This window comes from Fukomys damarensis, unplaced genomic scaffold (genome assembly GCF_012274545.1).
Source record: "Fukomys damarensis isolate Sample0158 unplaced genomic scaffold, DMR_v1.0_HiC HiC_scaffold_35, whole genome shotgun sequence".
NCBI lineage: Eukaryota > Metazoa > Chordata > Mammalia > Rodentia > Bathyergidae > Fukomys > Fukomys damarensis.
In genome coordinates, this window is record NW_022900947.1 from 39,834,009 (window position 1) to 39,861,042 (window position 27,034).

Sequence of the window (27,034 nt, forward strand, 5' to 3'; positions counted from 1 at the left end):
TGTACTGACTTATTATTGACATGTTATTGGCCTTTTGTTGACTCTTTTTACTTTTTCACCTTCTTTTAGTTTCTTGCCTTGCCTGTTTGATTTGCTCTGTTGGGCCTCAGTTTTTCTGTATTTTGTTATTGTTATTTTGGCCTGGGTTTTGAAATCACAAATTAGGAACTTTAAGAAGACTATGCTATACAGTGATTAAGTGTAGAAACAGGGACAAGTTGGGAAGCTGTAGGCAAGAGATAATGGTGACTTGGATCAAGTTGGTAATGGTGAAGATGGTTAATTAGTAGTTACGTACTACTGTACATTTCAAATGGTAAGCCAATAGCCTCTCGATGGATTAGGTGTGGATTATAAAGAGAAAGACATCAAGGATGAATCCAAGGATTTTGTCCTCAACTCAGTTTGAATGATGGCCTTTTCATTAATGAGGTGGAAAAGATACAGGATGAATGGCTTTTGGAAGGAGAAGATCCAGAGTTTAGGACAATAAAATGGAAATGACTATTTAATATACAAATGGAAAATTTGAGTGGGAAGTTGGATGTGTATATCTGGAATAGAGGGGAAGAGAATCAGCTAGAAACAAATTTGGGGTAATCGTTGTATAAATAGTATTTAAATGAAGTTGTGGAACGGAGTTAGACTGTAAAAGATAAGTATTGATACAAAAATGATAGGACATTCCTTTGTAGACCAGAAATAAATCAGTAAGAGGAGACCAATAAGGAGGAAAGACTAGTTGAAGTAGGAAGAAAACCCCAGTGTATCTCTTAAAGAATGTTTTTTAAGAAGGAATGACCAACTATTAATATTAAACGTTAATGATTGGTGAAGAAGATGAAGACTGAGGATAACTACTGCATTTTCAAATGTGATGGTCATTGGTGATCCTGACTAGGATGATTTTCAATGTGGGAAGTATAGATAAAGACATTGGATTGGGTTCAAGGGAGGATGAGAAGAAAGAACTTAGGAAAAAATACAGACTTTTTATTTTAAAGACAGTCTTCTCTTTTTTGTGGGGCTGGGAACGGATGTCTAGAAGAAAGCATGGGTTCAGGAGATGATTTAAAATGAAAGAAATGGAGGTATTTTCTATAATTCTCAGGTTATTTACTAAACAAGAAATTATTAAAGAAAGAATAGGTAAAGGGACACTCATAGATTAGTGTCCTTAGTAAAACCAGAAGATGTGATATGTGAGTAGTGAGGTTAAGCTTACATAGGTACATAGACAGCAAACATTTCATTCCTAGCAGCAAAGAATGCAGGATATAGAGCCAAGTGCAGATATGTAAGAAGATCATAGTAATGAAAACAATTAGAAGTTCTATTCTCATTGCTGCTATTTTCCTAGAAAGATAAGGTACAGACTTAGAATAAAGTTGGTGGAAAAGGGGTGGTAAAGGTTCGAGAAGAGAGGAGAAGGCCTGAAATAGTCTTTGTTAGAGTATGTGATTAAACTAGAGAAAAGGAAAAATGATTGATAGCAGCTAGAGGGCAGTGGGGGGGGTGGTTAAGAGAACGTTTTTTTCCCCAAGATGGGAGAAATTACATAACTTTTATTTGCTAACCAGTGAGTCGGTAAAATGAAAAGTTGATGGCATAGGGAGAGAAGCTATGTATTTCCATTTTTTCTTAAGGTTAATGCCATGGTTTAAAGTGAAACATAGCAACTTGCTGATGCTTATTTTTTCACTCTTGTCAAATGTTCATGAAGGGTAATTAGAGTTGTATTTGACAGGATCGGGGTTATGCCAAATGACTATGACAAAGCAAGCATGTATTTGTGAGGGTGATTATAATGTTGGACCATTGAACTAGGAGATTTGGGTAAAGAGAGATGGAAAGGTAGAGATTGGTAAAGGACGGTAAAATGGAGGTAGAAGAAAGATGGAAAATTAGCAGACTCACACTACTAAAGAAAACAAATGAATAATTACCTCTGCAACCTATAGAAACATTTAGCATGTCATTACTGTCACTTGTACCTATAAAATACATTGTTGATTGCTCATTAGGAGAATTAACTTTTTTGATGTATCTTTAGTTGCTGAGAAGGATATTTTTCATTCATTGTGAACTGTTCATCTTAAAACACTTTTTTCCTGCTTTTATATTTATAAAATTGGATAGAAAGAGTCTTTGGAAGTAAAATTTTATTGACTTCAGTAAAGAGAAGACAGTAATATCATTATTAAAATATGAGACTGCAGAGCGGATATTTAAGAGGAATGTACTACTGACCCAAGCACTGTATTTCCATTGCTAAAATCTTAGATTGCATTATTATTGTATAGATTTGATGTTTGCATGGAACTTTAACTATTTTTTTGTATTTGATCAGTAGAAGAGCTGAATTTCTAACTTGCTGGACTGCCCAGCAAACTGGCATACTAAAATAGTTATATTGAGTATTAATGTATCAGAATGTTCTGCTTAATCTTTAAAAGATTTTATAATACTTAACATTTTGGAAGTATATACTTCAAAAGAACAACATTATGAATTTACAGCTTGATAGCTTTTCATTGGACATTCCCATGTAAACCAGCACATAGATCATTAAACAGAATATTACTATTTCACCTGGAAGTCCCTTCATTTATACCCCCTTCATTTTTTGTGGTTTTATTTTTATTTTTATTTTATTTTGAAAAATATTCAAACTTACAAAGAGTTGCAAGAAAAGTACAAAAACTTAAATTTCACCAGGTATTAACATGTTGTCATATTTGGTTTATAAGCTCTGAAAAAATTTTTTTCTAAGCCATTTGAATTTTTTTTGGTACTGGGGATCGAACTCAGGTCCTTGTGCTTGCGAGGCAGGTGCCAGAGCCACTGAGCTAAATCCCCAGCCCTCCATTTGAATATTAATTATGGGCATTATTCCCTTTGAGTACTAAATACTTATCTTAGAATCTTAGAATAGTCATAGGACATGATTGTCAAAGTCAGAAAAATCTAATAATGCATCAGATACTTTTATCTAATAATATTTAAGCCATACATTTTGCCAGTTACCCTAATAATTTCCTTTATGCAGTTTCTTTTCTTTTTGATTTAGGTTTTAATGGGGGGGTGCTGGGAATCGAACTCAGGACCTTGCGCTTGCAAGGCAGGCGACAGAACCACTGAGCCAAACCCCCAGCCTTGATTTAGGTTTTAATCCAGGACCATTCATTAAATTTAACTTATATCATATTTTAAAATATAAACTTCCCAACCTTGTGTTGTATTTTTTGATGTTGAATTTTAAGAGGACAGTCCAGTTTTTGTAGATGGTCAATAACTCTGGATTTGCCTGGTACCTTTTCACTGTTAGGTTTAAATTTTGCTTTTTGAGGTAGGAATACCATATATTTAAGTTACATGTGTCCCCCTTTGTGGTTTAATCTTGGAGATCTATATCTGTTTTTTTTCCATTATTTTATTAGTGATGATTACTTTAATCACTTGTGTCCTTTGGGTTTCTTTCTGCACTGCAAAGTTACTATTTTCCCCCTTGTATTTAATAAGTAATTTTGTGGGGAAAGTGGGTGGCAGTATTCCATTCCTCTTCAATTTCCTGAGCATTTCAGCATCCACTGATGATTTTTACTTTAATCAGTTACTGTAGTTACTGCAAATTAGTGATTATCTAGTGATTATTTCTCAACATTAGTTGGCATTCTACTTTAAAATGAGATTTCCTACATTCTCCACTTATTTCACTTAGATTGATTTATTTACATTTTATGTGTGAAAGTGTGTGTGTGTGCGGCTTTATACATATGGCTTAAGAACAATTACATTCTGTTATATAAACAAAACAATATATGTAAAGCATGTATAATATATGTAGATTTATAGAAAGTGTAATTTATTTTGATGCTAAATTATTCCAAATTTGGTTGGTGAAGCCTCTTCAAACTGTTCCTATGACCTCAGACACATTTCCCCCCTCCTCTTTTTTTTGAGGACTCCTTAACTCTTGCAGTACCAGCATCTTCCAGACTTAATCTTGTGCCTTCCCAGCTTCCCAAGAAGTAGCTCCTCTTAGTGGGAAATAATAATTAAAAATCAAGATCAGGGTAATAGCTGTGCTTTTTGTCCTGGGTGACATTATTTATTTCCAGGCCTTTGCAGCCTTCAAAGCTAGGAAAAAAATTTCAATATGAAATATGAAATTTCAATATGAAATTGTCATATGCATATTCTTTTTTAAAAAATTGAAATCATAATATCTTCCTTTTACATCCAATTCAATACCAGAGCTTTTTACTTTTTTTGTTCCATGTTACATCTCCCTTTTCTCATAGGGAAACCCTACCTCTCATTAACTTTAGTGTAAATATTTGATTAATCTTCAGTCATACACAAAATAGATTTGGGAGTTCTACTCTTAATATTACAAAAAATACCCAAATCCGTAAAATAAAGCTCAAGTTCTGTTTCCCTTTTTTTTTTTTAGATTGATGGTGAATAGTAAAAATAATTGTTTTCAAAATAATTTCTTTCAAAGTGGTAATATTAATTATTTAAAGTATAATTTGTTTCATAGTAACCTTTGGCATTTTTTTTTCTTCCGTAGTTACTGGTATAATTTGTATGTGTGTGTGTGTGTGTTCCGTAAAATAAAGCTCAAGTTCTGTTTCCCTTTTTTTTTTTTAGATTGATGGTGAATAGTAAAAATAATTGTTTTCAAAATAATTTCTTTCAAAGTGGTAATATTAATTATTTAAAGTATAATTTGTTTCATAGTAACCTTTGGCATTTTTTTTTCTTCCGTAGTTACTGGTATAATTTGTATGTGTGTGTGTGTGTGTATATATATGTGTGTGTGTGTGTGTGTGTGTGTGTGTGTGTGTGAGAGAGAGAGAGAGAGAGAGAGTACAGTCAAAGACAGGAGGATGTGAAAGAATATAGAATGATCAGGAAACTGCATTTTAATTTCTGGTTTATTCTTCCCTTGAGTTTTTTTTTACATAAGTAAGTTAATATGTAAATGTGTATTTTTCCATTTACTTTTAAAGAGTATTTTAATGGTTTTTTTAAAGGATTAGCAGGAGCATAAATAGTTGAACTATTAATTGAGTATGCCACTGGGGATAGAATTAACTTTCTTTGGGATTTTACTTTGAAAGAGTTACATGTTGATTTGAAATGGACTTTTAATAGAATATATAGTATAGGTTTTTATGAAACACAGCAGTGTTACTGTTAACTATTTACACTAACAGTATGTATATGTTAAAGAATACAGGGAAAAAAGTACCAGTATTTTGAGTACAATTGTATAAAACTGCAGAAATGAATGCTATTAATTCATAGAGGCACAGAAGTTTCTCTATAATAATGTATTAAAATCTGAATCTAGCCCTTGGTTCTTTTCTCATGCATTTTGACATCATACAATATTTTGACAGAATATTTTCTAAAAACTTTCTAGAATAATTATAATGTTGATAACACATCTACATTTAAATTCCACTTGTAGTTTTAGTACCATAACAAATATTTTGTAACTTGAAAAGAATGGTGTACAAATATGCTAAAGGACTTTAGAAAAAGCATGTCAAGAATTTTAAAAAAGGAAAAAACAGAAAAAGGGGGGTCAGAGACAACAATATATAAGAAAAAACATAGAAAATTTATCTCACCAGAAACAGCACCTCTTCTCAGTCTCAGACAAGTACTGCCTCCAGAAAAGCCAATTCAAGCGTTGGGAAGTGGCAGGATCGATATGGGAGGGCCGAATCACCTGATCTAAGGTAAGGCTATTTTTAAACATTGGATACTCCCTGATGTTTAGATCATCAGTGTTGTTTTGTCTCATTAGTACAGTAACACATTTTTATTAGACTGTACCATATTTTTACCTTCCAAATTATGTTTTTCGGGGTACAGTTGACAGTTTTTTAGTTACCATATTAATGACTTTCCACTTATATGTCTAGGCTTTTATATAATAACTTGCCTTGATCCGTGTAAACTGGTGCTCAGTAAAGTTTTTTTACACCCCCCCCTCCACTGCACATTGTACCACATCTGGTTAAAATATCCCAGATGCTTTTCATAACTTAGTGATAAAATCTACTCAATATTTAGGAGCTATAAAATTTAACTCCACTGAATCTTTCCAACCTTTGTATTTAGGTATAGTGTATGAATCTGAACTTGTTGTTCCACTGAGTCTACAATTTGCCCCGGATTGTAGATTTTTTTTTTCTTTTTTTGCCACTCTGAAGCCTTTACTCTACCACTAAGCTACATTTCCAGCCCTTTTTACTTTGGAGACAGTTACTCCTGAGCTGTCCAGGTTGAATTCAAAATGTTAAATTCCCATGTCTCAGCCTCCTATGTAGTTGGGATAATAGGTATTTGACAGCTCTCCTGGCTTTATGCTTTGACCTGTGATTTACCCGCAATAGAATTTTGTTTATGTTTTAAATTATCCAATTACAAAGCATACAACCTTAGGTATTACCATTTTCTGAGACTGTTATAATGAGGATCATAACTTCATTACTGAGGGTTGTAATAAAAAGCAACTAATTTAGGGTATGAAAATAGCATTGTCAACGGCAGTCAGTTTGAGAGGTTTTAAATCTGGCATATGAAGGATAATTTTGTTTTTTCTCTTGTTATTCAGAATTTTAAGCTTGCTTTCTGTGCAGGTTAACCTTATGTTAATGTGTTTTTAATTATTTTAAGAACTTTTAAATACATGGATTATCAGATGCCTTTAGTCATAATGGTTTATATAAAACAAGGGAAGAAAACTATAAAATTTTACTTTCTTAGATTTGTTTTTCTTTGTGTTTTTTTGAGATGAGGTCTCACTATATAGTATAGGCTGGTCTTGAATTCTCTGTGTGGCCCAGTCTGGCTTTCAGTTTGCATTGTTTCTCTTGGCTCAGTCTCCCAAGTGCTGATAATTACAGTTATACACCCCTACTCCCAGCATGAGATTTCTTTTTCTAACGATTTTTTTTTTTTTTTGGTACCAGGGTCTTGAACTCAAGACCTTGTGCTTGCAAGTCAGGCAGCGGAACCACTGAGCTAAATCCCCAGCCCTAGAATCTTAATTATATATAGTCCCTGTGAGTTCTGAGAATTGCTTCTCACTTTGCTTTGATAGAGTTTCCTATTAGTAAAGAATAAATTTAATCATTCTCAAAACTAGTTTTTCATATCAAAGTAAAAAATTTTTTTAAAAGATACTCAAAGTATGTCTAGTAACTAATTCAAATAAAAATATGTTATCTGTATTTTCAGAACAGAGTTGCAGTGTTGCTTTAGCAGGTTAAAGAATGTAATTTTATATATTTTATTAATACTCATTGACTTTAAAATGTGTATTATATTTTAATTGATTTTTAACACAAATTCTGTTTGAAGAACCAAGATAAATTTCAGGGATTAAATAAAGAAAAATTGCATCCATCGTACAAGCACAGAATGGAATATATGAAGCTTTTCAACACTTGACTTTTCTGTGGAATCCAAAGTTTGAATACTTGTATCAGTGATATAATTTCTATATAGCTAACTTGACCTAGTCTGTAACCACTTGGACTTATATTTAATCTTGCCAGCAATATAGATAGCATATTTATTAAATCTAAAAGGGCTAGACAATAAGAACTAATAATAAGAATCAATAGATTTATATTATACTACTATTGATAATGCTATTTTTGATAATGATTAGTCATCTTTGTATATAATTTTCTTAAACATCCATGATGTAAGCATTGGATTGGATTTTAGATCTAATTTAGTCAGTAAGTACCTGCATGAATTCAGAAGAATTCCCTAAGTCTCTATCTCCCTTACTGCATTTTTAAATTGCTGGGGCTACACTATATATTCTGGAAACTCTTCAATCCTGAAATTATTTCTAGCTAGTCCTGTTTTATAGTGGGAAAGCAGATCTTGGCTTTTCCAGATTCATAGATAGCTAAGAGGCAAATTCAGGAGTAAAATTCCCTTGGTTCAGTTCAGACAAGTTGACTTTCATAGGCAAAGGCATAATTACGGTGGGTAAAGCTTTATCACAAGCTCTTTACAAAAGTGAATAGCTTGACTGCATTAATGAGTCCACTTATGTCCTCTAGTAAGTCAGAGTTGAGCATATTTCACATTTAAGCATTCAGGGCTTTTTCTTTTGTTTTCAGTAGAGCAGTACACCTTAAAAAGTAATTTCACATTTTATAATTCAGGCCCCAGAAAGTATAAAAAATATTTGTGTGGAAGAAAAAATAAACTGACTTGGGAAAGGTACATTGAGTTTGAAATTGAGTGTACAGAGCCTAAATCCTGGTGCTGCCACTTCACAATACAAAACAGCCTCTTTGCACAACTGTTAAAATCATTATGGATTTACACCTTATTTGCAGTATTCTTGTACACATTAAATAACTTCTGAACTGTGAAAAGACCTGTTATATGGATCAAATGATAAAGTCAGGAACCCAGGAGGTGTTAGCTCCATTTGGTTCTCTGTGTTCATCACAGACTTTATCAATTCTAAAGTGCTAAGACAAAAATTATATGTCCTAAAGATAAAGTTTTAAATCCTGTGATTTTTATTTTAGATGTATGTTTTATTTTTCTAGGTAGGATGTTATTAATAAGTGTTAACCTGAGCATTGGAACATGCTAAATTTTCTTTATAAATTATGCATAATCCACAGAGAAAATTATTCTTCTTCTTGTGAAAGTATAATTCACATTAGTATAGAAATAGTATTGTCAGTTTCCAAAAATGAAAGATCATTATAAACATATATCTTGAATCCTGTCAAAACCTCAACTACTGGACTGATGGGCATGAGTTTGTGTTTATTATGTAATAGAGTTAATTTTTACTAGCCTTTTAAATTCTTTCTAGAAGAGAGCCAAATGTATGTAAGTCTCTTCCTTGCATATTTCCTTAAGAGTTATAGTTTTCAGCCTTAGCTGTATATTGAATTACTTGGGAAACTAAAAAAGTGTTGATGCTGAGGTCTGAGAGATACTGTTTTAAATAGACAAGTGTGCACGCTGGGCATAAGCATTATTAAAATCTCAAGACAATTCTGATATATAGGTAGGATTGACAACTGCTAATTTAGAGACTTGATTCTGTCCTGGCATAAAAGTTAAAATCAAATGCTAGCTGATTTTGAAGTAAAAACAGTAGATTCAATTATAATGACAGTTGACATTTGCATAGCATTTACAGCCGCACAAAGTCCTTCGTGTGTTTGTTTTTTCCTTCTACTGCTTCTTTGACAGTCTTTTGGTTGATAATCATTGTGAAAGGTGAACTGTGCTTCTTCTGTTGCAAGCAGAGTGATAGATAACATATTTGCCCAGTAGAAATCTTGCACATAATATTTTTCCTTTCATTTTTTTCTCTTGCTTTTTGCTCTTCTCTACATCTAAAATGTCCCTGCTTCTCATTGTTGTGTCTAAATCTTAAATCCATCCTGTGTCTTTCATGGCTCACTTCTTTTCTTACAGTAGCTTAAAAGAGGTTTCCATGTAGACTGTTTATAGTTATCCATCTAAGTATATGACCTGCATTAGACATGGTGACAACTACATCTTATCTGTTTTGGTTGTATGAAATAGCCATAGTCTCATTTTTCCTACAGACTACTGCTCAGTTCCTATTAGAAGTTCTACTGTGGGAAAACATTCTTGGATTTCTACAAAGCTTTGTCATCCATCCATTCTTCTAGATTAGTGATTGTGAACTTTCTGTGAAGCAGTATAACTCTTTTGAAAATTTGCTGCAAGGTATGGTCTGTTGTATTTAGGTTTAGGGACCTCCTGATCCTTTTTAGAGAACCATGTGTGCTAGTTGGGGAGGGATGAGTAAGGGGATTAAAAAAATAAAAAATCATGTATTATGTATATGCACCCACTCCCCAAGGTGATTGTAAAATGCATGTACTGCAAACATACTAATAAAAAAAGAACATTTAAAAAAAAAGAAGTCCTGTTCTCAAAAATGTATTAAACTCTTAGGTCAAGTCTTAAGATTAAGAAAAGTCGCCGGACCATATTATTTTGCTTCCCTTGGCTTAATTGCTTTTATTGACTTATGAATTGTTATGCTTCACACAGCATTGATAGGTATTTGCAAACCAGTTCTGTGAAATTCACTTGTTTTTATCGAAGTGGTATTGGCAACTGTATGTGAATGCTTTTTCAGTGTGAGGTTGCAATCCATTAGTAAGGGTTATGAAAGTTGATGGTACCAATCATATTCTTGGTTTTATATTGTTTGTTTTGCTTTTTTACCACTATATTTAAACATTAATAGTCATACTGATACTGTTTTCCTCTTTAGTAAGCATTGTTTTATGAAACTTTTAGTTTTTTATGTAATATGTTCTGAATGGCTATGCAAAATGTATTACTGTGTTTTCTGTGAGTAAAGTTGAAAAGCTACTATAGTCTATCATACTTTGTCTTAAAGTACAAGAACTGATTAAAAATATGAAATGTTTAAATAAAATTTATTACTGTAAAAGTCATGTTAGTCCCCCTCAATCCTTTTAACCATATCTGCTCTTCTAACACACTTATCCCATTATCCTTTTCCAACAGTTCTGGCAGTCCTCTTATTTGAATGTCTTTATGAGGTATGATAAAAAGTACATTGGATCCCGAGTTCTATCCCTGGGACCTTAAAACAAACAAACAAACAAACAAAAAAACAAACAAACAAAAAAACCAGTGGAGTCTGCTGCTGAGTGCCACACAAAGGAAAGGGAGATCCATAGAAACATTATGGTGTGTCCTTATCAAACTTCACCAGATCTGGCACTGTACAACTATAAAAGTTACCATGATAGATAAACGTTTTGAATTGATTCAGGTCATTGAGGAACCACAAGAGTGTAATTGGAATGATAAAGACTTCTAGAATTTCTTCAGAAAGTGGCAAGAATGATGGGATAAGTGTGTTAGAAGTGTGTCTTTTATTGTAATATATACTACATTTTCAAAAAACTTAAGGGCCAGGGATTTAGCTCAGTGATTCTACCCCCTGCCTCGCAAGCACAAATTTTGTTGCATACCTGCAAGCAGTCCTTAAACCCTTCCTGAGACATCAGAACCATCAAAATAATGACATTTTAACTTACGCTTTTATAATTTCAGTCTTTTTTTCATGTTTACCTTTGCCCAGAGTGAAGTTAGAAATGCACGTGAATATTCACTGCCTATTTGAACTGTAGATTAACTCAGATATCCAATGTGGTTATTTTCTGTTCCTCAGCTTTTTACTAGATAGTTGATTCCAGTGTAGAAAGACAATGGTGTTTACAGCATTAGCTGTCTACCTTACTGAACAAGTTTGTAATATATGAAATTCTGAATTGCAAATATCCTTAAGTGAAGCTTTAGTAAATATTTTTATGCTATGAAATGAAAAGATGCCTGTCGAGAACTTTCATGGAGGGCTGGGGATATAGCACAATAGTAGGGCATTAGCCTAGCTTGTGTGAGGCCCTGGGATAGACCTTGGGTATGGAGGAGTGATAACACAGGATAAAAACTTTCATGGAATAATACAGCTCAGTATTGTTTTCCACAGTGTGGCATCAGAATACCCTTGGAAATTTAAATTATTCATGTTAAATATTATATGCTTTTGTCTGCTTTGGTATATATACTATGTACATGTCATAAAATATTTTTGAACAAAATGGTAAATTTCATTTGATTAAGATAAATTCGTTTGTATAGTAAAAGTGCCTAAGCAAGGAGGTTTTATGCAAATGTAGAAAATTGCAGTTTTCTGAACTTGCCCCTGGGGGAAAAATACTCTTGTTAAGACTGATTCCTCAGTTGTGTGTTTTTAGAACATAGTATTTTGGGCTAGGGATGTAGCTTGGTGGTAAAGCACTTTCGTAGTGTTCACGAGGCCCTGGATTCTGTCTGTAGCATGACAATAACAAAATCTGTAGCATTTGCCATTTTGGATTTTTAGCAGTCATTTAAAGCTGAGGAAAAATCTACCTACACTTATTTGACCATATTTAAAAAAAAAAAAAAAACTTTAGCAGATAAATATTCCCATGTGTCCCATAGTTTTTGAAAACCATTATAGGTCAGTGGTAAAAGACAGAAGTTACAGTGTCATGTGTAGATTTAATTTTTACAAGCTTTAATAACTTAGGGAGTTTTCAGTCTGAATTGCAAATCAAATTTGGGAGCATTAGGTCTTGATGGGAATAAATACAAAACTGGAGAGGAGACAGATCCTGAGATAGGAGTAGAAGAAAATAGGAAATGAAATAGTACAGCAGAAGCAGAGATTTTGGGCTGGAGATTTAGCTCAGCAGTTTGGTGGCCTGCCTCGCAAGCGCATAGGACCCGAGTTCAGTCTCCGGTAACACACACACACACACACACAATACAGGTCGAAAAAAGAAGTAGAGATTTTTGACAGTGAAGTCTAGGTAGCAGTAAATAATGAGGGAAATCTTGACTTCACGATATCTGGTACGGCATTGAAATCTAAGAGGACTGATGGCATGTGCTTTAATATGAAGTGTTAGATGCAATTTTAATTATTTTAAGTTTTGGGGGTACAATTTAGAGGGCAGCTTGTTTCATCTTAACAGTATTTGGATTTTTTTTTTTTAATGTGTCAGTATTAAGATATTTCCCAGTTATATTTGAAGAAATAGGTTGAGTGAAATCACTATTGGTCTTTGGGATCATAAGGGAACCTAGGAAGTCAGTAAGCCAGCCATAAAAGTAGAAGGACATGAAATTTGTTTATATTAAAGTTACAAAGAAGGGAAGTCAGTTTGGCAAGAGGTTGTGAATATCAACTGTAGTTGAAGACATTTCAAGTGTTTTATACTTCTTATAGTAGGGCTACATTTATGAGTATGAATTAACTTGTCAAGCATTTTAAGGTTCACTTCAAATAAACTTTTCACTGATTTGCAGAGACATTTCTCAAAGTTTCTCAAAGGTGAATTATCTTGCTGGAAGGGAAGCATTTCTCAAAGGAAAGGAATCTTAAGATGTTTTGGGATCAGAACAATTAAGGTTTGAAAGTTAGTTTTGCCATTTCATTTTATTTAGGTCAGTGATAACTCTAGATCTTAACTTCATCATGTCTAGCAGTAAATATTTTTTTAAGTTGGGGATTTTTGTAATTTAAGTGTAGGTTAGGCACACAGCAAATGGTAGTTGTTATTAGTCATTGAAAGTTCCAAACTTTGGAAGGACCTAATGTCATTTGTGGTTTTGGTTTTGGTTTTTGAGACAGGGTCTTGCTATGTAGTTCAAGTTAACCTTGAACTCATTATGTAGCTCAGGCTGGCCTGAAACTCACTGTAATTCTCCTGCCTTAGCCTCCTTAGTGCTGGAATTACAGGAATGTGACACCTCCTGGCTCTAATGTATCTTTAATACTTTTACTTCTAAAAAGTTTTGAAGAATTATTTACAATTGAAAGATGAAGAGATATGTATCTACTTTGCTTCTATTTTTCATTGCCCACACTTAAGTGACTTGTGTATCTTGCTAGGTATATTTTCCTGTTAAGTTTGCAGAATTATTTTGTGGGTACACTATTTTTCCATGTCCTCATATACGCAGTTAAACTGTAAATCAGACTAAACATATGGGAGATTTTTAAAATTTGAATTGTTCTATCTAAAGGCAAGTTACCAGAAACGAAAAACTGGTTCTCTTTTTATGTTTTCTAATGCTTGGAATATATCACTAAGGAAAATACCCTGTGTCTGTTAAAATGAACATTTTTTAAGCCTTTTAGGGGTTCTTGAAATGACTGTATAAGAGAATTATATTTGCTACAATTTTAATGAATGGCCAACAAATTTTATTTTCAGTTTGTGTAGCATTTGGTATCTGATTCTGTTCTGAGAAAATAAATTCAATTGGAGACTGTTTAAAAATAGTAACTTACACAAAAACCCATACTAATACTGCGAATTTACTATTATAGTCATTGGTAGATACATTGGTTCTAGCTTATTAATAGAAGTCTTTAAAATCATATTGCAAAGGAATGAGATCTAATTCAGTGAAATTCTTTGTTTGATTTTAAAATACATTGCAAAGAATTTTAGATTTTATTTCTCATTTAAAATTTTAATTCTTTTTCAAATATCTAATGAGGTGAAAACTAAATTGGTTCAATTTTTATATTATAGGCGATTACCTGGAGCAATTGATGTCATCGGACAAACTATAACTATTAGCAGAGTAGAAGGAAGACGACGGGCAAATGAAAACAGCAACATACAGGTTTAGTATTTTAAAATCAGTTTTTTAACTGAGTTATTATATATACATTTAATGTAATTTACTTAATAAAGTACTGTGCTATACGTTAGGTGTTTCTGGTGTAATGAAGAGATTTAAAAAGTATAACTTAACCAATCACCTCTTTTCTACAAAAGCTTTTTAGAGTTTATGATTTTTGGATGTTTCTTAGGTTTTTCTTTTAACTTGTTATAGTTAAACTTAATGTGTAGTTTCATTGATAAAAAAATTGGGAAAAAAACATCATCTGAATGTCTCCTTGAACTTTCTGAAACTAAGCAAAATTAAAATGCTATTTTGTTTGTTTTTTTCTTGAGGTTATTGGCACATTTTAGGTATACAATACAGTTACATTCATCATTGGGATCTTGTACCTTTACATGACAGGTGTTGGTTCTCATTTTTTCCCCTTGTCCCTTCTCTCCCTTCACCCCCCTCCCTCCCCATTAACAAACATTTTATTTCCATTTTTTCATTTTCTCCTATTTTTTTTTCTTTCCCTTACTACCTTTTCCCTACCATTCCCACTTTCCCTACACCTTTAGCCCTTTTCTTCCCAAGATGCTATTTTGAATATATTTTTGTGTATCCTTTTCCGTGCAAATAGTATTCCCATATTATCTTTAAAATACGATCTCTGGGCTGGGGATTTAGCTCAGAGGTTTGGTGGCCTGCCTTGCAAGCGCAAGGACCCGAGTTCGATCCCCGGTACCAAAAAAAAAAAAAAATGATCTCAAATCTGTTCATGATTTCTTATATTAACTATAATTTATTTAATGTGACATTTCTGGGGGAAGGAGCATTCCTTTGTTTTCAGGATGACAGTGAAAGGAAATGAGTTATGAGTCAATTGCACAATTGTTAGAACTTCAGTAGCAGAGACTGCCAGCTATTCAGCTTAGCCATCCTTTTTTGTCATTTATTAACTTTTTCTGAATACCCTAAAAAATGTTCAAAGTATTTTGATTATTTCCAGTAAATTAATTATATGAAAATTTTTTGTATGTTTTAAAAGATAATTATTTCCAAAATGGAAGATAAAACTCTATTTCTTTCTCCCTACAATTAAAATACCATGATGTCTTAAAACATTTTTGTTCCCTAATTTAAGAATTATGAGTATAAATTACAAAAATTATTGTATTTAAATGTAAGAAGAGTTGAATGAAAATGAGGATCATTTATCTAAGTGATGTGCTTTAGTCAGCAAGAATTCAAGAAATGTAAATTTAAAATACAGCATTGTGTTGGTTGTTTTGCTATTTCTGAAACCTGTTTGCACATGAGAATCCCTCAGGCAACTTGTCTAAAGTACACTAGATACCACCTTGTTTGCTATTGTAATTCAGTAGGTTTAGGGTGCTTCTGATGGTACCCATTGCTTATCTGTTCACACAGACCAGCATTTTTCCAAACTGGTTTTATTTTTGAGGTATGAACTTTGTTTTGTTGTTGTCATTTTTGTTTTGTGTTTTGAGATGGGGTCTCTATATGTGGTTCAGGCTCTCCTTGACTTCACTGTGTAGTCCAGGCTGACCTAAAACTCACTGCAATCCTGCTGCCTCAGCCTCTGGAGTGCTGGGATTACTGGTGTGTGCCACCGTACCCCTAAACCTTTGTTCTTAAAGTTACATGGCTCAGAGGAAGAAGTTATTTACACGTCTTATTTCCTATTAACTTCTGGCCTGTAGATAAATGCTTTCCAGTCTCTCTGCACCTGGCGATGGCAGGCATTCCTGTAGTTGAGTGTCTGACATGTGGCCATGTTAATTTCTTAGGGCTGGTATCTGTGATTAATGATTATTTTGCTTTAACTTGAATATTTAACTGTTGTGTGTTAACAAGTATTACAGTTGCTACATTATATTTATAAAGTACTTGTTTGGAATTTTTTTTATCACTTACAATTAAAAGTTTTCTTGGCGTCAGGTTTTAAACTAGACTTTAAATATGAACATTTTTAAAAGCATGTAGTTGAGATTGTATGATGTTTGTGTGTATATATAAGCTCATAGCACAAATATGTATGTATGCAAACTACACTGCCTTTTAGTTCCTTACATTGAGTGAACTTATAAGATTAACCTTAGAAAACACATCTCTGATGGCTTGTTCTCTAATTTTAGGTCCTTTCTGAACGATCTGCAACTGAAGTAGACAACAATTTTAGCAAACCACCTCCATTTTTCCCTCCAGGAGCTCCTCCCACCCACCTGCCACCACCTCCATTTCTCCCACCTCCTCCAACTGTTAGTACTGCTCCACCTCTGATTCCACCACCAGGTAAATAGTAAGAAAGGCATTTGAATTAGAAAGAGAACATGTGTGTTTCTTATTTTTAGTTCAACAGTGAAAATACATGTTTAAAATTATCTTGGTTTATTGTATTAAAAGTAATAGACATTTTATCTCCAACACATTTACACTGGAACAGATATATAATATGTCTATATATATCTATATATCTATATATATAGATATATATAGATATATATAGATACATATATCTTTCTATTTCAGCATAACAAAGGTAATTCTAAAATAGAGAACAATATAGATAGAAGAGTTGTCCTGTAAATATAATCGTGATCCCTGAACTAAAGTTGATACTAATAGTTTATATATAAATCCCTTCTGAAATGTAAACAATGTTATCTTTTTTTGAAAAAAAAAAATTTAAGATACTTTTAGCAATGGATTAGGTCTAGAAAAGAATATGCTACAAAGAGATAGAAATTAGAATTTCAGTTTGGTTTCCTTTTAAGTGATTGTTGCTGAGTGCTAGGTTCCTGGCATTTGCTTAATTTTAAACAAGACAGGATGTGTAGTAAAATTTTAAAAAATATCTTCAGCTACTTTTTTTTAAAGAGTAGAAAAAATTTATTGAGAGAAAGAAAGCTGCCTTAAGAGAGACAGAAGTGGGACTGGACAGTGGGCTGCCCCCAATTTATACTTTTAATCTTTTTTTTTTTTTTTTTTGAGACAGGGTCTCACTATGTAGTTGATACTGACCTGGAACTCACTATGTAGCCCAGGCTGGTCTCGAACTCAGCGATTCTCCTGCCTCAGCCTCCCGAGTGCTGGGATTACAGGCGTGCACCACAATGCCTGGCTATACTTTTAAACTTTTATCTAGTGGACTTTCTTACTTTTTTCTCAGTGAGTCTTTAATATTTACAGCATTCCCCCACTTTTTTTTTCCCCCCTGTAGTAGTGATTGAATTTAGGACCTTGCACTTGCGAGGCAGGCACAGCGCCACTGAGCTAATCCCTGTTCCCTTAACTAACTTTTTATGAACCTAACAAGGTTGAGATTATCTTCTTCTGGAGAATGCCAGCAGTAAATAATAAAAATTAGCTGTTTTTTTTTCTTATGAGAATTTCAGAGACATATATTAGGATTTGCTTTCAATAAGTAAAAATCAATTCATACTAGAGAGCCATGTTCTGTCACTTTCTTTACTTTTGCAAGAAAACTGTTCTTGCTTTAAGAAACCATTGTGTTCAAATAAATGTCTCTAAATATCTGCTACTACCTTTGCCTTTTGTCCTAATCACATTTGGTCTCCCATTGTCATTTCAACTCTCGAAAAAGATGAGAAAAATGTTACAAAAAGTGATTTCCAGCTTTAGACAATCTGTTGTATCAAAATAGAGGAAAAGATTAGAATGGGTTAGATGTGCTTATGCCAGACGTGATTTCTTAAGTTCAGTGATATTCTTATTCCAACAGTTAAATTGAACACAAACCATGTGTTGGGATTGGTCTGTGATTTTTTAATCTTTGCTGAGAATTAACCAATAAAAAGAGATTATGTGATTCGTATTGAAGTTTTAATGTAATTCTTAAATGAAACCATTGTCCTCTAGAAAAAAAACAAATTAGATAAAATGTAGAATAATTAAGTTTTGAACCTTTTGTAATAGTAAAAATGATTAATGTTTGTGATAATAAATGCTTATGCTCAAATTCTTTAAAATCCTATTTAAACTTTACTAGGTACTAATGGCAATTTGAAAATTTTTGTTTTATAAATCTTACTGATTGATTATTGCTGTACTGGGATTGAACCCAGGATCTTTGATCTAAGCTACATCCCTGGCCCTGTTTATTTTCTCAATTTTTATTTTGAAACATGGTCTTGCTAAGTCGCTAAGTTGCCCAGGGTAGGCTTGAACTTGCAGTCTTCCTCCCATATTGCTGGGATTATAGGCACACGCCACCATACTCAGCTTCTTTTTTGAAATTTTAAAAATCTTTTAATTGATAAATAATTTTACATGTTTATGGATACTATATGATGTTTTGATATATCTTTACCTTGTCTAATAGATTTTTAAACTAATTATCATGTCTGTCACTATAGCATTTAAAATCTAATCTTTTAACAATTTTAAAACACAGTCATTAACTATAGTCACCATGCTTTGAAATAGATGTCTAGAACATGATTTTTTCTGAAACTTTGTACCCCTTGGACATCTTCCATTTTCTACTCTTGCCCAGCCTCATAACTTGCATGCTGCTGTCTACTATGAGTTTGTTTTTAGATTTCACATAAAAGTGAGATCATGCAGTATTTTTTTTCCTGTGCTTGGCTTCTTTCACTTAGCATAATGTATTTCAGATTCATGAGTATTGTCAAAAATGACAGAATGAAAAAACTTTCATGTATTCTAGCTAAATATCTTCCACCAACATTTTTATATGTTCAGAACTAGCCATCTCTTAAAGGAAAAAAGTGGTGTGAATTTATGAAAAAATAAATAATTGGTATAGGAATAGTCAGAAAGTATGTAGGATATTGCTGATATGCAATAGCATCATCTGGAAGTTTACTTTTTATAAAATTGTTAAAGTTACTTCATTTCTTTGCCATGCAACCTGTTTATAAGAATAATAAATCTTCAGATAATATTTGGTTTCTGGATGGCATTATACTGTAGAGTATCATTGAATTTTTTTTTTTTTTTTTTTTGCTTGGTCAGTCTACCTAATATTAATTTGCAGGTCCATGCTTCACATCCAGATTGCCTTTGATACTTGTTCTTGGATTATATTGTTTCTCTGCTGTCCTGTCAGAATTTAAGGAATGCAGATTAAAGTGAAATTTAATCTTGATTTAAATAGTAACTTACCACGACATATTTGCTGGGGGTAGGGGGTATATCAATTCATACTACAACCAAGTATTTGTTAGGTGAGACTATGCAAGTCACCTATTTATTTTAGAATGGGAGCTGTTAGAGAGATTATAGGGTATGTATAGGTATAGCATAAGCATTTCATGTGTGTTTTCCTGCAGTTGTTAGTCCTAGTGTCTTGTGTACACTTGGCACCCCCTAAGTATGTTAGCTAATTGAATAAACATGTATGCTTCTGTAAACCAAACCTAAGTTTTCACATTGACAGTTGGTACAATCAGTCATGATTTACACTGGCTGTAATCAGTAATGTGTGGCTGAATATCGATGCTGATGCTCAAAGCTGTATTTTTCTGTTGCCGATTGCCTCAGAACCACTGATTCTGCCACGTTCTGTAGTCTTTAGTGTTTGTTTGTTTATTTGGAATGGAGGAGTGAACTCAGGACCTTGCACTTGTCAGGCAGCAGTGGCACCACTGAGCTAAATCCTTGGCCCCTGGTAGTCTTTGTAATTTAAATTACCTTAAGGATCACAAGCAGCAGTCAAAGCTGTGACCAGGGAGTCTCTTTTTGCATATTTGCCTTAAAAAGTACTCCAGTTTTCTTAGGGTCTTAAAGAAATATTGAGGGATTTTTGTTGTTGTTTTGGTTTTTGCTTTCTTTATCAGTATTGAAAAGAGAAGAAAAAATCTTTCGAGAATTGGTTTAAACGTATTTAATATATTTGTTAGTGTTAGATTTGGATGAAGCTGTGACCAGGGAGTCTCTTTTTGCATATTTGCCTTAAAAAGTACTCCAGTTTTCTTAGGGTCTTAAAGAAATATTGAGGGATTTTTGTTGTTGTTTTGGTTTTTGCTTTCTTTATCAGTATTGAAAAGAGAAGAAAAAATCTTTCGAGAATTGGTTTAAACGTATTTAATATATTTGTTAGTGTTAGATTTGGATGCTACCCCTTTTATCCAGATTTCCCTGGAAGAGAACAACCTTACACTTCATCCCAGCATACTTATCATTATTCATTTTTAGATGTGCCCCCATTTATGGTCAACTGTGCATGCTTGGAGGTTTGCAGACATGGCTCATCACTTAAGAAAATAGTTCTTAATAATTATGAAGTGATAGAGACAGCTGTCACCAAGACTTTTACTGTTAGTTGTCAGAGAGGAAAGATAAACTGCCTCATCTCCCTCCAAACCCACAACTACAAACAGCTATGGAACTTTCTCAGTAACACACAGAGGACAAAGTATTTCTGGCCATAAGAGATTTGTATGAAGAAAGAGAAAGTTTTGTATTAGAGTACAACAAAGGTTCAAGAGACATCTGGAAGTGCAGAAGTATTTAATGTTCCTTGTAGCCATACCATTAAGACCTTGAAAACAAATAATGGTTAATCTTGATCTGCTATATTTAAAAAAAAAATGGGTTATTTTCATTTTCTCGTGAACCAGAAAAAAAAAACAAACTTGTATCTTTTTTTTAAGAAATGTATTAGTGTCTTTTTCTGATTAATAATAGCTAATATTTAATAATGAATGCTCACTTTTGAACACATTGTTCTAAAAACATCTCTGGTATTTACTCATTTGATTATAGAACAACATCTGAAGTAGATATTCTAATTTTAATTGAGCAAACTAGGGCTTATAAAGAATTTAATCAATAGCTAGAAAATAGCAGACCCAGGATTCTAACCCAGGCAATTATGCTAGAAAGCCTATTTTTATTAACTCCTGAAATGTGTCTTACTCCCCTCATTCATGGGACAAAATACTAACACCACAATTCGAGGAAAGAGAAGTTTTGTTTGGCTCATGTTTTAGTTCATAGTTCTCTGGCTCCCAGGCAAGACAGCATGGCAGATGAAAGCTGCTCACTGCATGGTGGATGGGAAGCAGACAGGGTGAAGGGAAGGGAGATAGACCCTTCCAGTTCACTCCCCCAGTGACTTGCTCTTCTGAACCTCACCTCCTAATAGCAATTCAGCCATAACACACTATAATACAGTAGTCACCTGAAAGCCCCATTTAGGAGTCTATGAGGCTCTTGGGAGACATCTAGATATAAACTCTAACAAAATGGATCAGTGTATGTCAAGATAAAGATTAGCATTGGATTATGTGTATTCACCACAATAATAGACCTTAGAAGCATTCCTCCCAAAGTGTCTCCCTGATTTGAACTATGTACATATGTCTGGGTGGGGAAGTTAGGGAAATTCAAAAATAGGAAATAGATTTTTTTTTATAAAGATCCAGTTAACTTACATTTGTTTGGTTTGTATTAAAGCTATTCTGACCTGAAATAATTTGTTCATTAGAACCAGTATTGTAAACTTGAAAGCACTGATATTACAGGCTATGTTGTTTGCTCAGTGTGGTAAAGTTTACGTATTTATTATTATAGCCATTTGTAAGTGTACAACAGCAGTTCATCGTTTAACCATCACCATATCTATCCCTAAAACCTTTTACATCATCCTCAACAAAACTTTACTTTTAAACAGTAACTGCTTTTCTCTTTCTCCAGGCCTTGGTAAATGTTTGTTCTTCTTCTATGAATTTGCTTATTCTAGGTACCTTACATAAATGAATCATGTAATATCTGTCTGTGGCTTGTTTTCTTTTTTTGTTTGTTTGTGTGGTACTCGGGATTGAACTCGGGACCTTGTGCTTGCAAGGCAGGTAGCGGAACCATTGTGCTAAATCCCCAGCCCTGTGTCTTGTTTTCTTAATTCACAGCCATTGAATTCTTTTTTTTTCTTTTTATCTATGGTAGGCTTATAATTCATTCTTTTAAATGTTAATTTATGGTCAGTTTTATCTTATTTTAAAATAGAGTTTTTTTAATAGAAGGCAAGCTTGATTTGACTTATTTCTTGTTGCATTAAGTAATATTAAGGCCCATGTGACTGTGGTTTTGTGGGGTTGAGAACAGTTGAAATCAAGCCTAAGAGTAGAATCCTTCTAAGTTGAAAAACTTTGTTTTACTGAACATAGCCCAATCACTTTGAACCACAAACCAAGGTATTTTGTGCTTTCAAACACAGTGCTTTGAAAGCAGGATTTACTAGCTTACCTAGAAATGAAAAAAATTCAGCTTACCTGAATTATAGAAGTTGATTCCTTCCCAAAAGATTGTTGTCATTTATATCAGCGTCTTTGCTAGTCAAGTAGTACTACTAATTGTATGAATTTAAGTATTTTGTTAATTTCTTAAAGATCTTGATTTCACTTAGCAGTAATATGTGGAAACCAGGGTGAGCAGCCCCGCTCACATATGGGATTGTTCTGCATATCCTAAAAGGCCTGCACCTTTAGATTGTCAGTGCCTGGTTCTTAGTTTTTCTCAAACTTTTTAGTCACAGACTTATTTAAAGTTTGAGATATTATTGCAGACCTTAAAGATCTTTTATTTATACATGTTGTATCTCTTTTTTAGTATTAGAAATTACAACAAATTAAGATATTTATTAATTTTTAAATACTTATAAACTTATTGCAGGTTAACATAACATTTTCATGGAAAATAGAAATGTTGTTTTTTTCTAGAACAATAAAAAAGCATTTAGTGAGAAGTGACCTTGTTTTATACTTCTGTAAATCTTTTTATAGTATGGATTGATGAGAATAGCAGGGTTCTGTTTGTTTCTTCATTAAATCTATGATACCTATCTCAAATCATGTAGCTTTAAGAAAACTACTGTACAAATGAAGAAGTTGTGCATTTGAGTAATTTTATGAAAATGGTTTTGACTTTGAAAGGGTCTCAGACCCCTCACCAGTCCCTGAAAAAAACTTTGAGAACTGCTGTTTTGGCAGAAAGTTGGTCTGTATTAGATTACTGGTATCAGCACCTTTGAGTTTTGACCTTTTTTTTTTACTAGGAAGCTGTTGATGAGTATGTATGAAATAACATTAAGCTATTGTGCTATGGAGTTTTGGTCTTACCAGATTACTTCATAGTAATTGGCACTGTTTGCAGAAATGCACACATTTTCCATGAGTATCTATGAAAAAGAATTTTTTGAAGCCTTTGAAAACTGTATTTACTTTTCTCTTTTGTTGTTTTTCTATATTTAAAAAACACACAAATACAACCCATCATTTTCAGTAAACTCAAAGTAGGGGATAATTGTAATTATCTGCAGTAAATAGTATTTTGGGGCATAATTGAAATTAATTTAAATGCAAATTTCATAGGGTTTAAAAGCTTCGTTAAGACCCTGGTTTTGAATGTCTTCTTCATGGGTGCTCCCCTTATAGTAGTTATATTTTTAATACACCATTACTAATGCAGTTTACAGAACATAATTATAGCTTTTTTTTTTTGTGGTACTGGAGATTGAACTCAGAACCTTGGTGCTTTCGAGGCAGGCTGTGGCACCACTGAGCTAAATCCCCAGCCCTAATTATAGCTTAATATCTGATGTCATGCTATTCCTTAGTCACTTTGTGATCATACGTCAGCTGGTAAAGATAACTAATTTACATGTTATCTATAAAAATACAATTATCAAATATATTTTAAGATAGAATTTTTCTTTTATGCAGACTGCAGATTTTATAAATTAGAGGATTCAGTGATCCTTAAAAAATGAAAGTCTGTTCATTTCATAGTAATAATAAAGTTATCTTTTTTGTCATTTATTTATTTACTTCATTACTTACTTATTGGTACTGGAGATTGAAGTCTGAACCTTAAACTTGCAAAGCAGGTAGCAGAAACACTGAGCTAAATCCCTGGCCCATTTTTTGCCTTTTGGATATGAAATGTGATGGTTGGTTGCTTTTAGTTTTATAGCCGTAGCATTTTTTTTCTTTGAGGTTTTTATCCTATTTTTGGTACTTCACAATTAATTGCTTTAATCATTAGGAAATGGTTTATAGTATTCTACATTCAGTGCTTTTTAAAGAGGGTAAGTGGTAGTTGAGATGTATGTATGTGTGTATGTGTTTTTGTGTCTAATTTTTAAAAATTTGATGTATAGAAAGCATTTCTGGTAAAAGGTGTTACTTGACAATTTTTACAAAGTGGGACTTTATACTCAATTTATTGTGCTTTTTTTTTTTTTTTTTTTGTACTGGGGATTGAATTTGGGACCTTGCACTTTTTGCAAGGCAGGTGGCAGAACCACTGAGCTAAATATCCCTGGCCCTATTGTGCAGATTTTTTAAGTTGATATCTTTGAAGTTGAAGTAGAAATCTTGAGACTTAAAGTAATCAGACTTTTCATAGGATTTGGAATTTACTAGTAAGAAATAGGAAGCAGAAATACACAAAATTCTTCCATTTTTTTTCTTTTTAAACTTAGAGATAAGTAGTAATTATAGGTATTGGTTTTTAGTTGCTGCATCACAAATCACTCTAGCACGTAATAGTTTCACATAGTATATAGTTATTGAGCAGTTTTTCTTGGTTAGGAATCTAGGAACAGATTAACTGGTTTCTCTGCTTCAGTCTTTCTCAGACTTCACAATTATCTCTAAAGTTTTGCCTGAGGAAGGATTCATCTCTGAATTTACTCATGTTGTTGTTGTTAAAAGTACTTGGTTTCTTCTAGGCTGTTGGGCTGAGAGAGCCCTTTGGCTGTGGTCTTCTGCAATATGGCAGTTTTCGTCATCAAAGCATGCAAGCTGAGATGGCAGTAGAAAGGGTACCAGCAAAATAGAAGTAGCTGTCTTTTGTTACCTCATCATGTAAGTGACATCGTATCATTTTTGCTGTGCTTCGTGTGTTATAAATATAATGTCCAGCCCATACTCAGAGGAGGAGATAAATACAAAGGCATATATGGCAGGATGCAGAGATCATTGCCTTAGTTATACAAATTAATTATGGATACATGAAGAATGCGTTTATAGACAGTTTTCATTCAGTTTTTTTTGTGACTACACAGCCCACTATGGAAGAAAATTTCTAATATAGGCAAATTTTTCTTTTTCAAATTTTTAAAATACTGGTTTTTTTTTTTGTTTTTTTCAGGAATACTGACTTTCTGTTAATTTGCCACAGTTCCCCAAGTAGATTTTCCAATCTTCCCTCACCCAACTTCCTTTCTCGTTTAAGAGTATACATATATAGTCATTTATATACTGGAAAAATTAAATTTTCTCTCTCTCCATCTCTTTCTGAGAGTGCCAGATAGTATAGGTTCACATACTATTTTACTCTTTTTCTTTTTTTTTTTTTGTACTGGTGATCAAACTTGGGTCCTTGCGCTTGCGAGGGCAGGTAGTAGAACCACTGAGCTAAGTCCCCGGCTCATACTATTTTACTCTTTAGTGTCATTTGTAGTTGCTTTCATCTGCTAAAAATTGGGAAGAACGTTATATTTCATCTGTATTGAGTTCTGTTGTAGTGAAATTAGGGAGAATTTTAGAATCTAATCCAGTGATTCTCTAAGTATGGTCCCAAGCCCGCGACATGGCGTATCAAGGGAAGTTTGTGGGAACGCATAGTTTGTGGTTCCACTGTAGAGTCAGAAATTCTAAGAAAATAGACTAGCAATATTTATGTAAATATTCCAGGTTGTTCTTGATGCAGGCTTAAGTTTCAGTATAATGTTTTCAGCGTATTAGAGTTTCATTACTGCTTTTCCAAAAGATTGTTGGCACCACTAGAATTCTTAGCTTTACTACTGTTAAGGGAGGCTTTCCAGGAAAAGATATTTTTTCCCTACTCTTTTTCCAGTGTTGTTGGCCTTACATTGTGTCATAGTTTGAAGTTTCTCAGTTGTATTTTGAAAATGTTCTTGATAATTGTCAGGAAATTGGTTGTATAATGCTTCATCTACTTTGCAGTCTTGTTCCCATGAGCATTTACCAAAAATAATTGATATTGAAATACAATCTTAGATGAAATAGAGATTTCACAAGAAGAGCCCATGGCAGCTTTTTGTAGTATAGATAAATAATGATGGAAAGACATCTATACATGGCTTTTTTCTTTTGTTATGTTTGTAGTCTTAGTTCTAGGTGATTTTTATGAATTTGCCCTAAACTTTATTTTCTCTTCAGTCTTACAGCTTAACTATTTTTGAAATGACTAGTAATTGCTTAGTTTTTTTTCCCCCCCATGATTTCACCTTTTGGTAAGCTATAATAAGAATTAGCTAAAGTAATATAAGCTGCTCATGTCTTCATTTAGGTAGATTTAGGATTATAGTATCATGGAGTGGGTGGCTAATTTTGATTTAAGTATGTATTTAAATTTGAAACCTAGGCAAAATAGCAAAGTTTAGTAGTATTCTAAAAATTTTGTACCTTTCTAAAGAAAACTAGGTAATATATATTAAAAACATTTCATGCTCTGACTTCCTTAATTTCCCTGTTTAGTTTTTAGTTTTTTGTTTTTTTCCCATTTAGTTTGGAATCTGAGTCTCTTAGCTTGTACTGTCTGCTGGACTCTTTAGTGAGTTGGGAAAGAAGCAAGTTAACCTCAGGATGGATGAAAATTGTTACAATTGTAGATTAGGTGGGTCGATTTGTGGAATCCTAATGGTTTTTTTTAATGTGATGGTTGCTTTACATGTATTTTTTAGTTTTGTTGGGTTTGTAAGCTTAGGGTATCCTTTAGTGCATTGGTGCTTAAA

The 27,034-nt window shown here is 33.1% G+C and overlaps 1 protein-coding gene across 17 annotated transcripts in view; it reads left to right on the plus strand.

Annotated features, from left to right (window-relative positions):
- Window positions 1-27,034, plus strand: part of Fip1l1 (factor interacting with PAPOLA and CPSF1) — a 67,361-nt gene that overhangs the window by 22,036 nt on the left and 18,291 nt on the right. For 9 of the 17 annotated variants that reach the window (XM_033758837.1, XM_033758838.1, XM_010640258.3 and 6 more), the window contains 2 exons: window positions 14,184-14,277; window positions 16,422-16,578. In XM_033758837.1, coding sequence (XP_033614728.1) covers window positions 14,184-14,277; window positions 16,422-16,578 — 251 coding nt within the window. Of the gene's footprint in view, window positions 1-5,648; window positions 5,757-14,183; window positions 14,278-16,421; window positions 16,579-27,034 lie in introns of all 17 variants that reach the window. The other 8 variants (XM_033758835.1, XM_010640256.3, XM_010640257.3 and 5 more) reach the window with 1 other exon arrangement.